The sequence below is a fragment of the Somniosus microcephalus genome, chromosome 12 (assembly GCF_052327205.1).
Source record: "Somniosus microcephalus isolate GS21.2 chromosome 12, FLI_Smic_1.0, whole genome shotgun sequence".
Classification (NCBI taxonomy): domain Eukaryota; kingdom Metazoa; phylum Chordata; class Chondrichthyes; order Squaliformes; family Somniosidae; genus Somniosus; species Somniosus microcephalus.
The window spans coordinates 9,995,167-10,009,672 of NC_140998.1; the positions used below are offsets into that span (position 1 = coordinate 9,995,167).

Consider the following 14,506-nt stretch of genomic DNA (forward strand, 5'->3'; position numbering starts at 1 on the left):
TCAGGGTAACAGCGCCAGACCGTCAGGGTAACAGCTCCAGACCGTCAGGGTAACAGCTCCAGACCGTCAGGGTAACAGCTCCAGGCCGTCAGGGTAACAGCTCCAGGCCGTCAGGGTAACAGCGCCAGACCGTCAGGGTAACAGCGCCAGACCGTCAGGGTAACAGCGCCAGGCCGTCAGGGTAACAGCTCCAGACCGTCAGGGTAACAGCTCCAGACCGTCAGGGTAACAGCTCCAGGTCGTCAGGGTAACAGCGCCAGGCCGTCAGGGTAACAATTCCAGACCGTCAGGGTAACAGCTCCAGACCGTCAGGGTAACAGCGCCAGGCCGTCAGGGTAACAGCTCCAGACCGTCAGGGTAACAGCTCCAGACCGTCAGGGTAACAGCGCCAGACCGTCTGGGTAACAGCTCCAGGCCGTCAGGGTAACAGCTCCAGAGTACATCATTTCCCTGCTACCAGATTTTCACCACACAGCCAGGAGCAGTGCTTGTGATCGCTTAACTACAACAACTACTTGTATTTATATAGCGCCTTTAACGTAGTCAAACGTCCCAAGGCGCGTCACAGGAATGTTATAAAACAAAGTTTGACACTGAGCCACATAAGGAAGAAATGAGGGCAGATGACCAAAAGCTTGGCCAAAGAGGTAGGTTTTAAGGAGCGTCTTAAAGGAGGTAGCGAGGTTTAGGGAGGGAATTCCAGGGCCCAGGCAGCTGAAGGCACGGCCGCCAATGGTGGAGCGATTAAAATCGGGGATGCTCAAGAGGCCAGAATTGGAGGAGCGCAGAGATCTCGGGGGTGGGGTGGTTGTGGGGCTGGAGGAGATTACAGAGATAAGGCGAGGCCATGGAGGGATTTGAACGCAAGGATGAGAATTTTAAAGCCAATGTTAGAAGCTGGCGGTTTAATGTTTAGCTTGTTTTGTTGATGTGCAAAACTCAACTATGTAGGAGGGAATAACAAATGCAATTGAAGTGATCAATTGGGACATCCGCACTTGTTTTGAATGCCGAGCATTGTCATTTCCCGTAACTCCCTCTTGCCTGTCTGATCCTGTTCACTAAAAGTATTTACTTAACGTAAGAACTCGCCGCTAAAATATTGATGGTAAGTTCCAGTTGGTCGTTTATTTTGATGCCTTTAATTGTCTACGTTATCACCTCCAGTAGTTTGTTCCTCCTCATCGCCACATGGCTATCACTAGTAAACTCCAAGGCTCCATTCTTCTTCCTCTCTTTGTCAACCTTTATAATTCTGCACCTCAAAAACGTCACTCCGAAGCATGGGGCTGCCCCATGTACACCGATGACACCTGGCTACATCGATCCAAATCTGCTTTTCCTACTTCCTCTCTGACATTAAGACATGGATGAGACTTAACTTCTTCCAGCTTAATGTTGATAGACCTGAAGCCATCCTCTACCTGCACCGACTTGCCATTGACTTTGACTCGGTCTCCTTGTCTGCCACCTTAGATTAAGCCACAAGATGCAGAATTTAGGCACATGCTCAATCGCCAGCTGAGCTTCCTGTGTCGCATCTGTCCAGCTACTAAAACCGCTTTCTTGCACCTCTGCAAGATCGCTTGTTTCAGTCATGCCTCTTCCCTCACCACCTTTAACCCAGTCTCTGCCTTTATCAGCTCATGGCTTGTCTTTTCTAATGCTCTCTCAGCTGATGATCTTGCTTCTTACCCCACTAATTACAGCTCATTCAGAACAGCATGGACCGTGTTCTCACTGTGTTAGTGTCAGCCATGGCTCAGTGGGCAGCACTCGCCTCTGAGTCAGAAGGTTGTGGGTTCACAGTCCCACTCCAGAGACTTGAGCACAAAAATCTAGGCTGACACTCCAGTACAGTGCTGAGGGAGTGCTGCACTGTTGGATGTGCCATTTTTCGGACGAGATGTTAAACAGAGGTCACATCTGCTCTCTCAGGAGGACGTAAATGATCCCATGGCACTATTTCGAAGAAGAGCAGGGGAGTTCTCCCCGGTGTCCTGGCCAATATTTATCCCTCAATCAGCATCACTGAAACAGATTATCTGGTCATTGTCACATTGCTGTCTGTGGGAGCTTGCTGTGCGCAAATTGGCTGCTGCATATCCTACATTACAACAGTGACTACACTTCAAAAAGTACCTCATTGGCTGTAAAGTGCTTTGGGATGTTCCGAGGTCCTGAAAGGCGCTATAGAAATGCAAGTCTTTTTCTTTCATTGGCATCTACTTCTCAATGTAGAACATTGCCCAGGTATTTCCTTTCAGCTAATTTCCGCTCTATCACCCTCCTCAAAATGATCAGCAAAGTGATGGAAGAAAGTCGACAATGGTGTATTACCTGCTCACCAACGAGGAAATTGGTAAAAAGAAAGAGGAGCGGGAACTCCAGCTAATCTCTCCTCCCTCCTCACTCTTCTGTCTCTTTCTCCTCTCTCTTTTTTACTCTTTCTCCTCTTCCCCTTTTCCTGGGATTCTTGCACCAATTAGAACCATTTTTTTTTTGCCCTGAACATCACCACGAGGGCTGCAGCGGTTCAAGTAGAAGGCTCACCACCACCTTCTCAGAGCCACTAGGGATGGGCAATAGATGCGACCTTGCCCAGAGTTGCCCCCATCACAAGAGCAAAGCTTTTTTTTAAAAAAGCGAACGACACAGACCAGGAATTGAACCTAGAGTCATCCAACTAATCCATAGGAGATCGGGGGCCATAATTAAGTTTGGGCCATTGTAAGTTATTGAAACAAATGGATTCACCTTTCAATGATTCACCTGGTACAGGAGGTGACTGACATGAATCAGTCATTCATGAACGAAAGACTTATGAAATAATACTGAGCAGCCTACGGGTGGTGCTGTCCAGGGAGAGTATAAATACTCGGGCACGGGCCCAGCTTGCGCAGGACATTCTTAACAGGAACTAGTGAAGGACACAACTAGACCTCCATGTTGTAAAACAGTTGATTAAAGCTTTGTTTAATGCTTAGACCAAGTGCCTAGTAGTTTTCTTACGTCAGTGACGCTGACATGGGCTGTCAAATCAGTGTAGCTTGGGTATGAATGCTTAGTGGCCATCCAAGAGTTAAAATTATTGCATTAACTGGATTGAAGTTAGTAGATGTGGATCGAGAAATGAGTTTAGCGGTTTCAGTTGCTGCTCATCCAAGTTTTTTGGCTTGAGATGCTGTAGAATGGATTAGATTGTACAACATGCCATTTCTGATTTGGTTTGGATTGAATGTTGCTGCAGAGACTCCTCTTTCCCCCCCCCCATCAAAACATTGTTTCTGTGATCTGCCAGTAATCCCCAACAGATTAAGTGGCAGTAATCTTGTAGCGATTGCCCCACAGATGTGGTAATCATCCATCGCGGCCATCACAAACCAATCTGTTTACAAAAAACTTGTCGTCTGATGGTTGCTCATTCATTTATATGTAAATGTCACTGTGGTTGGTCTTCCATTGAACTTTCCCCTCTTGTTCCTCCGAAACTTTAAATATCCCAGTTTACACACTCCTCTTCCTCTCTCTCCTTACTGTGATGAAATTGGTTCTCGGCGCCTGCTCTTTTCTGGGACCACAAAACTGCGGAACACCTCGCCTCCCACAGTCTCCCTAAAGTCTTTTAAACACCTAAACTCGGCATTGCCTAATCGCTACTTTCTGATTTATCCCACCTCCAGCTCTCAACCTTGGTGGTGTCCTGCACTCTGGACCGCAGGAAAAAAGTTGCTCCTCGTATAGCGCAGTAATTAAACCACCCCGTGCTGTGATGCTAAGTCCTACAGACCAGAAACCAGTGTAATCAAACCTGCTCCATGAGTTTCAGTGTACGTTTTGAGTGAAGTGGATTTGTAGGAGTAATTCAAAGGTCGTGATCTCATTTGGGGGTTCCTGAACACCCCGATTGTAATTGCATGTACGTAGCACCTATAAGAAAGCTTCATCAGTGAGAGTTAACATAACCAGAAATTGAAAATCCAGAATTAATTTTCTTCCTTTCTCCCCTCCCGAAGAAAAGAAAGACTTGCATTTCTGTAGCGCCTTTCCACAACCTCCGGACGTCCCAGAGTGCTTTACAGCCAATGAAGTACTTTTTGAAGTGTAGTCACTGTTGTAACGGAGGACTTGTATGGATGCTGGCTTCTATCTACAACCTCACCCACATGTCCATTCTCCATGTGCGAGTGTTTGTGACCCATTCACAGCCAAACCTGATTCACTTTCCAGGGAGCTGACATAGAGGCACAGTCTCCAGCAAGGGAAATTGGATAGTAATCAAGACTTTGCCAAACTTTCTTTAAAAAAAATCCTCTTCCCTAGCCTCAGCTTACAGCGGCTGCCTTCAGTGTCCTTGGGATGAGAGCAGTTAACGTAACACAAAACTTGCCCTTCCTACTGTTTTGGTACCACACCATGCAGTACCAGGGTCATTGGGAGGTCCAGCTGAATCCACTTTGCTTATCTGCAGGTTAGGTCGGAGAAAGTAACTAGGGAATTGCGTTAATTGCAGCGATCAGCTACAGTCACACTTGGGTGCATGTTCATGACCCCAATGATCTGTCCAATTAATCCCCAGCACAGTTAATTTGAACACTTGCAATAAAATTACTGCTCACAGCAGGCCCATCAGCACCAGATGAGCTCATGGTTAATTTATGGTCACACAAACAAAAGGAAAGACTATTGGGTCCATCAGGGCTCACCCTATCCATTGAATTGGACTGTGCAACCTCAACAAGATCCTCCCCAACCACAGCCACGCTAACTTCTGGGGAAGGGGATAAAGGGCGGGGGAGGCGGGGAACTGTGGCTAATATCAAGGAGAACTCTGGGGAAATCCTTAGCAAAATACTGCGGATGCTGGAAATCCGAAATAACAACAGAAAACGCTGGAAAAACTCAGCAGGCCAGGCAGCATCTGTGGAGAGAGAAACAGAGTTCACGTTTCAGGTCTGATGAAAGGTCGTTGACTGTTTCTCTCTCCGCGGATGCTGCCCTGACCTGAGTTTTTCCAGCGTTTTCTGTTGTTATTTGGGGAAATCCTTTCCCAGCTTCCTATGGTAATCAATCAAGCTCCAGGAGACTATGGTCTTTTCAACTGTAAGCCCAAGCAGTGTAGATTATTGTGTTAACAATCTTGGTTTAAACATGAATTCCTAGTCGTGAATCCATCTACCTAGTGTTGTATCTAAATCCACAACTACCACCACCTAGAAGGACAAGGGCAGCTGGCGCATGGGAACACCACCACCTCTTAAGTTCCCCTCCAAGTCACACACCATCCTGACTTGGACATCACTGTTCCTTTATCATCGCTGGGTCAAAATCCTGGGACTCCCTACCCAACAGCACTGTGGGAGCACCTTCGCCACCCGGACTGCAGCGGTTCAAGAAGGCGGCTCACCACCACCTTCTCGGGCCAACTAGGGATGGGCAATAAATGCCGGCCTTGCCAGTGAAGCCCGCATCCCGAGAATGGAAAAAAAAATCTACTTGGCCACTTTTTTTAAAGGAAACTTTTTTTCCTGACCTCTTTTCCCCCATCCTTCCCTGAAGGTACTGATCCTTGCCTGGGGTTTGGTTCCATAGAAGCCAGCGGTCTTCCCAAGTGATCATTTCATGTGAGCAAACACTGTGGCAGGCTGTTAATTATAGAGGGCATCGCAGCCTTCCTCAATACCAGCTTCCAGCATAAGTCCTTGGTTTGTGATCCGGAATGAAGACCCTAATTATTAATGGACATGAAAATACAGCAGGTTTCTATAAAGGGGGGGGCTGATGCCCAGGTGGTAAGTTTAAAATATACCCCGATATCTGCTCCAAGCAACAAAACTTGGTAAAGAAAGAAAAGAGAGAATATGCATTTCTATAGCGCCTTTCGCATCCTCAGGACATCCCAACGTGCTTTACAGCAACAGCCACTGTTGTAATGTAGGAAACGTGGCAGCCAATTTGCTCACAGCAAGCTCCCACAAACAGCAATGTGATAATGACCAGATAATCTGTTTTCAGTGATGTTGATTGAGGGATAAATGTTGGCCCAGGACACCGGGGATAACCTCCCTTGTTCTTCTTCCAATAGTGCCCTGGGATCTTTTATGTCCACCTGTGAGGGCAGACGGGGCCATAGGTTATATTTTCATCCGAAAGACGGCACCTCCGACAGTGCAGCACTCTCTTGGTACTGCACTATGAGTGTGATCCTAGATTTTGTGCTCATGTCTTTGAAGCAGGACTTGAACCCACAACCTTCTCACTCAGCGGTGAGAGCGCTACCCGCTGAGCTGCGGCAAACACACTGCCTGTTTTTGTTGTTTGGTTGCTGTCTTCTGTTCGTCGGGGGCAGTGCGGCCGTTCACAACACTTTGATCAGGTATAATTACCCCCCCCCCCCCCCCCGGCAAGTGGGTGAAGTGGAAAAGTTGTTAATGGTTTAAATGGCTGGCATATTCTGCCCTTACTTGAACGAACACCCAGCTCATGGTCTTGTGGCCTCTCTTTCTTTTGAAATCTCCAGTGGGTTTCGATGTCTTCAGATCTGGGCTATTTTAAGCACGGTGAAGCATGTTATCACTGCTTGGAATCCTGGTGATTGTGGTTATGGAGGTTGAACAAATGGAAGCCATTAGGTTCGTCTCGTCGACTGATGCCCAGTTTGAAATGCATAGCCGCAGTGGAAAGTGTGATTTGAGTTCTGCCGCTGTGCTGGTGAAGCTGCACTGTTGCTTTTGCACAGCCGCCTGTTTTAATTCAGAGTCCAGGACACCAGTTCCTGCAGTTTACAGCGCTAAGCCTAACTCCCTTCACCCTGGCGGTGGAATCATAAATCCGATGACTCCGCAAGTCTGTGCATCTCCCGCTGGGAAAGGAGCTGGATTTAGTACCGTGGATGGCAGAATCCAAAGTAAAACCAGCTCCATTCTAAAATCAGATATAGCATGGGACAGAAGTGCAGGAAAATAATGGGTATAGCAGCTAGACACACTCACACCCGTCCAGCATTCTCTGGCACTTTTACTCTTAGTACCCTCAATGTAAAAAAAACTATATGCATATGTCTTTTTTCCCCTCCCTTTTTAGCTCTCCAGCACCTTGTGTCCATTTGACTCCGTTGATAGCACACTCTCTTCTGAGTCAGAAGGTCATGGGTTCAAGCTCCAATCCACAGATTGAACGCACAATCTAGGCTGACGCTCCAGTGCAGTACTGAGGGAGTGCTGCACTGGCGGAGGTGCTGTCTTTCGGATGATAGTTGAACCGACGCCACATCGACCTATTGGGGTGGATGTAAAAGATCCCACAGCCACTATTCGCGCAACAACGGGGGAGCTCTCCCGCTGTCCTGGCCTACATTTATCCCACAACCAGTTACCTGATCATTTATCTCCTGCATGCCTACATACAAAATGAATGTACGTCAGAAAGTAATTTATTGATTATGATGGACTTTGGGTTGCCGTAAAAGTATAATAAGGTGCAGTGCTCATGCAAATTCTGTAGTCCCTCAGCTTCATTCTTTCTTGCTTCTGATGCTAACTGGCACATTAGGTCCATGGAATATGCTGCCCCAAAAAGCTGTAGAAGCTACATCATTACATAAATTTAAAACAGAAATAGACAGTTTCCTAGAAGTAAAGGGAATTAAGGGTTACGGGGAGCGGGCAGGAATTTGGACATGAGTCTAGGTTCGGATCGGTCATGGCCCTGTGGGTAGCGGAGCGGGCCCAGGGGCTGTGTAGCCTGATCCTGCTCCTATTTCGTGTGTCTAATTCTGTTAGATTCAGGAGATGGTTCTGTGATAGTGGATTTGAGGTTAGGATCAGATCAGCCATGATCTTATTGAATGGCGGAGCAGGCTCGAGGGGCCGATTGGCCTACTCCTGCTCCTATTTCTTATGTTCTTATGTTCTTATTACATTGAACAGTAAAGTCTGTACTTTAATATCTCTCTTGCTCCCTCTAAAAATATATATTTATATATATAAAAAGGTACTTGAGTGAGCTGAGCCATCTGGTGCTGACTGTCACAGCCCACTGCACAGGTGTGGTTGCTCAATTGTGCTGGGATGGGAAAAGTCTGCTCTTCTGTCTAATAAAGATTTGCCTGCTTTCTGGGGAAACTAAAGGCTTCAGTTCTTGTGCTGTGACATGAAAAGCACCTCAGGAATTATCAAAGAGATTTCGAGTTGGCAAAGCTTCTGAAGAACATTTTTTCAAGGGAGTCTCCAAGCCTTTTTATATTACTCCACTACTTTTAATTTTTTTTTCATATTGAGTTTTTTGAAGTATCTGAAAACAACTGAAAAAAATCAGTCAGTGGGATTGTGGTCCCTTCACATCCATTCAAGAAAGAAGTCATTAATGATACTTGTACATTTCTATAGATATGGCACAAAGCCGACTTATCTTCCCCTCCCCCTCCCTGAAGGCATTAACTCCTTACAGGACTTCAGTTCCTGTAGTTCCTCAGTTATTCCTCATGAGCCTAGATGAAAGAAAGATAAAGATCTTGCATTTCTATAGCACCTTTCACGACCTCAGGACGTCCCAAAGTGCTTCACAGCCAATGAAATACTTTTTAAAGTGTAGTCACTGTTGTAATGTAGATGCCAAGTACGAGCCAACTATTTGACCATGGCAGCTGAGTCTGACCCTGGCTTCCCCCCCACCCCCTCTCTCCGTTCCCTTCCCCTTTCTGGGAAGTTGAGAGCCAAGTCCCAGGCTGATAGTCCTGCCTTTCAAAAATGTTAGTGAATAACGGCTCTTAAATTAGCCAGGGTTCCTGTTCTTTATCCAGTGACTCCTGCTGAAAGTTCATGTCAGTGGATATCCAGTGAAAACAGGCATAGGCTGGGCTGTGATGCCACTGTGGTGGAATATTCTGGCAACACTCGCTGCTGGGCTTGATGTGTAAGCACTGACCACTGGGGTAAGTTATTAGGGAGTGTTTGGCAGCCGTTAACTGTACCCCAGCAAAGAGTCAACATCTTCAGGAGGGGAGAAACGCGATGGAACTGCGCTGCTGTTTCTGGTTTGCTGTGTGATTCACCACTGTATTAAAGAGTAAACATCACACAGAGCGGCTCTTGTTCCTCGCAGAGGCAAGTACAGGGTACTCCTGTTCAACGTAGAACCGATTTATCTGCAATCTGTGTGGATTTGTCCGGAGTGTAGGAGTCGATGCCGGGTGAAGGACACCATGGGAACAAAAGCTTGTTTTCATTCAGAGGCAGCGAGGGGTTATGTTTACAGTGGTGGGGCTGTGTAAGGACTGCTTCAGAAACTCAGTCTGATGTTTTTTCTCTCCTGATTTTCAAAATGTGACCTGTTTTGATGTGTGTCACTCTTAAACTAGTGTGCAGCAGAGATTCACTAGGATGAGAAATATGAAGAAAGACGAAAAATCCGGGCATCTTTTTATTAGAACAACACAGATTACAGGGTGATATGATCGAAAGTGTTAAAAATTATGAAAGGCTGGGTCAAGGTAGATATAAGCAGATTTCCAATAGTTGAGGGGTCTAGAATGAGGGACCATAGATACAACACTACAACAACAAGTACTTACATTTAATGTAGCGCCTTAAACATAGTGAAAGGTCTCGAGGGGCTTAAGTGTCAGATTTAGAACCGAGGGTGGGCGAAACTGCAGAGTTGTGAGGATTTAGAATTCAGTTTCAGGTCGAAACTGTCAACATTCAAGATTGGATTGGATGGGGGATGAAGAGATGTGGGAATAGGGTGGGTAAATTTGAGTTAGGCTATTGGATACATGCCAACATGGGCTGGTTGGGCTGAATGGCCTATTTCCATTATTCTGTGTATAAAACAAATAAAGACAGCTCCAGAAAATGCTGGAAAAACTCAGCAGGCCAGGCAGCATCTGTGGAGAGAGAGAAAGAGTTAACGTTTCTGACGAAAGGTCATCGACCTGAAACGTTAACTCTTTGTTTCTCTCTCCACAGATGTTGCCTGGCCTGCTGAGTTTTTCCAGCGTTTTCTGTTGTTATTTCGGATTTCCAGCATCCGCAGTATTTTGCTATCGTAAAGACAGCTCCATATGTTCGGACAGGGTTTGCAGGCAGTGTCACTTTCTGATCCTAAATGTCACTCTTGAGCATTTCTCCAGCATTGACAGCTCAGCTGTGCGCCTTACCCGCACTATTAAACCAAACCGGCTTTCCAGACCCGTGATTGTGATGCTTTTGATGGGAGAACCCTGGTTAGAATTGTGTCTGGGCAACTCTCCTGCCATGATGGCCTTATTGTGTTGTTACTGGACTGTTTCATCATCTTTCTTTATATGTTCCTTGACTAAATCCTCAAGATATGTTATTGGATCTCAGTGACCTGTTGCAGGTATGTACGGTGGACTGACTGAAAATGGTTTTGCTTGTCCTGATTTTTAAAAAAAAATTAAATCTTTGGTATCTGTCTACATTTCCTGATGCCATCCATGTTTTTTTTTGTTAAATTAAATTTGGACAAAAATAACTTGACAGTGGGTGAGGAGCAGGTAAGACATGACAAGTTTTTTCACAAACCTTTCTCCCTGACACCACCTTGTTGAAATGTGCCCCAAACCTCAGCTTGTTTCTACAGGAATCTGTGGGGGGTTTTTTCCCAATGTTTCTGCCCTCTTTTGAAATGCAGAACCTTGCTGTGGTCACCGGCCCATGGGGGATCGCAAGCTAGTGGTCATTAAGAGATAATTGCAGATGAGAGAAGGCCAATTGACCCATTTGGTTAACCCTACAGTCCCCAAGTGCAGCATCCAATTGTTTCTTAAACGATATCAGGTTTTTTGCTTCCAGCTCCTTTATCCAGAAGATCATTCCATGTACTGTTCATGGTTTATGTGCAGAAGAGCCTCCTGATATCTGGTTAAATTTGCCTTTTACTAGCTTGAACCTGTGTCTCCCCTGTCCTATTCTTGCAATTTAGTTTACTATCTGTATGGAATACCAGAATGATACCGGGCTAAAAGGGTTAAACTATGAGCACAGGTTGCATCAACTGACTGGGCTTGTACTCCCTTGAATATAGAAGATCTAGAGGTGATCTAAGGTGTTAACATGATCAAAGCAATTGTTAGGGTGGATAAAGAGAAACTACTTTCCTCTGATGGAGGAGCCCAGAACAAGGGGGCGTTAACCAATGTTCCCTGCGATCCGCGCAGTAATGGGAAAGGTCCCGTGCGGGCCGCTCACCGGCTTCTCCATTGCAAACACCGCGCGTGCGCAAAAATTTAAAGGGACCGCGCACGAAAAGAAACAAGCCGTGCAGAACAAAGCGCAGCTTACAGGGAACATCGGGCATAATTAGAGCTGAGTCATTCAAGGGTGGGCTCAGGAATCACTTCTTCACACAAAGGTTAGTGGAAATCTGGAACTCTCTTCTCCCAAAAAATGCTGTTGAGGCTGGGGGAATCAGTTGAAAATTTCAAAACTGAGATTGATAGAATTTTGTTAGGCAAAAGTATTGAGGCCTACGGAACCAAGGTGGGTAAATGGAGTTAAGATACAGATCAGCCATGATCTAATTGAATGGCGAAACCGGCTCAAGGCTGAATGGCCTCCTCCTGTTCCTATAAGGTAAATCCAGAAAATTACTTCCAACAAAACTCTCCGGGTGCATTTATACAGCAGGAGTGTGGCTGAGGGCAGGTGCAGATCTCTTCCTCTGTCTCCTTAGTGTGGACACCCCAGCGCTTGTGAGACAGATGGCAGCGAAGAAAATGAATCAAAACAGAAAATGCTGGAAACACTCAGCAGGTCAGACATCATCTGTGAGAAGAGAAACTGAGTTAATGTTTCGGGCCAATGACCTTTCGTCAGAACTGGAAAAAGTTAGAGATTGAACAGTTTTGAAGCAAGGACAGAGGCATGGGAAAGGAAAGAACAAATCTGTGATCGGGTGGCGGGCAGTAGTGATTAAATGACAAAAGCGATGATGGTGCAAGGCAAATGGGGCAAGTAAAGAAACATAAGATGGATCTCGAGGAGGTGTAACTGGTTACAGCAGAACCATTACCAGGGCCTGCTCTCTGAGAAAATGGGAGCGGTGGTTATGATCTAAAGGCTGTATAAAGTGTATGTATGAGGGCGCTGAAATTATTTGCACGAACATCTTTGCGGCCTTCTGCGCATGTGTGCGGTATCCCGGAGCGGCGCATGCGCACCCGATCCCCTTCTGCACATGTGCGCTGTTTACCAAAGCCACGCATGCACAGTACCCAACAGTTGCAGCCTGCATCGCAGGCCACGCTTTCCTCTGCTCCGTAATGTGAAGGTCACTGGATCCGTGGGTGGATGGGGGTGGGGTGTGGGGTAGGTGGAAGGGTGGGCAGGCGGGTGGGAAAGAGAGAGGATCAAAAGGGGAAGCGAGGATCAAAAGAGGGAGAGGATCGACAGCGCAGCTATCGGGGGATTGTAGGGCTGGAGGAGATTATAGAGATGGGGAGGGGTGACGCCATGGAGGGATTTGAAAACGAGGATGAAAATTTTTAAATCGAGGCTTTGTTTAACCGGGAGCCAGTGTAGGCCAGCGAGCACAGGGGAGATGGGTGAGTGGGACTTGGTGCGAGTTAGGACACGGGTGGAAGAGTTTTGGATAACCAAGTTTATGGAGGGTAGAACTAGGGAGGTAATAGAGGCATGGTTGAGGGTTTCAGCTGAGATGAGCTGAGGCAAGGGCGGAGACGGGCAATGTTACAGAGGTGGAAATAGGTGGTCTTGGAGATGGAGCGGATATGAGGTAGGAAGCTCAACTCGTGATCAGATATGACACCAAGGTTGCGGTCTGCCTCGGACAGCTGCCAGGGAGAAGGATGGAAATTGGTGGCAAGGGAACGGAGTTAGTGGTGTGGACCAAAGACGATGGCTTCAGTCTTCACGATACTTAATTGGAGGAAATTTCTGCTCATCCAGTGCTGGATGTCGGACAAGCAGTCTGACAGGATAGAGACAGTGGAGGGTGCGAGAGAGGTAGAGCAGGGTATCAACAGCGTACATGTGAAAACTCGGGCTGTGTCGTCGGACGATGTCACCGAGGGGCAGCATGCAGATGAGTAGGGAGCCAGAGGCCCCCGTATTTAGACTCTATAGCATTGCACAGAGACAGGTCACCAACTGAAAGGTTGTCAAGTGATGTTTGGATGTCACCGTCCCGATATGGGGACAGTTTCACAGGTAAGAGTGTGAGCCTTGATGAGGAGGTCGGAAGGCTGTTCGACCCAGCATCATAGCCAAGACCGGCCTCATCCTCGTACAGTGTTTACACCTAAGCGGTGATGGAAGCCAGGAGGGGAAGCCCTATTTCTCTCAGCTCGTCTTTGAAGAGTGACCCCTCGCAAGGAGGGCTTTTTTTTTTTTTAATTCATGCTCGGGATGTGGGCGTCGCTGGTATGGCCACTGCCCATCCCTAGTTGTCCTTGAGAAGTTGGTGGTGAGCCGCTGCCTTGAAACGCTGCAGTCAGTGTGGCAAAGGTGCTCCCACAGTGCTGTTGGGGAGTTCCAGAATATTGACCCAGCGACGATGAAGGATCGGCAGTATATGTCCAGGTCGGGGATGGCGTATGTCTTGGAGGTGGTGGCGTTCCCATGCGCCTGCTGTCCTTGTCCTTCTAGGTGGTGGAGGTGGCGGGTTTGGGAGGTGCTGTTGAAGAAGCCTTGGCGAGTTGCTGCAGTGCATCTTGTAGATGGTACACACTGCAGCCACGGTACGCCGGTGGTGGAGGGAGTGAATGTTTAAGGATGGGCTTGCTGGCACCTGACTCATCATCCGGTGTGAGGATTTACCCTTGAGAACCCCTTTAAGTTACATTTTTTTGCTGATTGCTTTGCCGCAGTAACAGCTGTCGAGGACTAAATTAGATTGCCATTTGTTTGCATTTTAACCTGGCCAAGCGGCGTTGGTGAATTCTGCCCAAATGCAGCTGGTGCTTGGTCTATTTTTGTCTTTCCAGCTGCTCTCTCTGAGTGTGCGGCTCGCTTGCTCTCCCCATATCAGCGAGATGGTTTTTCCCTTTTTGTGCTTTCTGTTTGGCAACTGCTCAATATTGGATCAGAAAAAGGATGCTGTTTTTCAGTGTGTACCGTGTCAGAAAAGATCCCAGGTACACCCTGCGGTCTATCGGAAACCTCTTCTCTGAAGGTGCTCACTCTTGCTGGGGTACGGTTTCACGGGAGCCCATAATCCAGGCTGACACTGCAGTGCTGCACTGAGGGAGTGCTGCACTGTTGGAGGTACCTTCTTTCGGATGCGACACCCTCTCAGGTGGACGTAAAAGATCCCATGGCACTATTTCAAAGAAGACTTCTCCCTGGTGTCTTGGCCAATATTTATCCCTCAACCAACACCAATAAAAAAACATCATCTGATCATGATCTCATTGCTGTTTTTGCCATTGCCATTCGGCCCATTGCGCCTGTTCTGGTGCTAGCTTCTCAACATGAGATAAAGGGATAAAGGGGAAAGTTTTGGCATGGATAGGGAACTGGCT

General features: G+C 47.1%; 1 protein-coding gene across 1 annotated transcript in view; it reads left to right on the forward strand.

Moving 5' to 3' along the window:
- The window catches only part of brf1b (BRF1 general transcription factor IIIB subunit b), a 465,668-nt gene that overhangs the window by 165,108 nt on the left and 286,054 nt on the right, over window positions 1–14,506 (forward strand). The window contains exon 4 of the mRNA XM_086002586.1: window positions 10,331–10,362. Coding sequence (XP_085858712.1) covers window positions 10,331–10,362 — 32 coding nt within the window. The remainder of the gene's footprint in view (window positions 1–10,330; window positions 10,363–14,506) is intronic.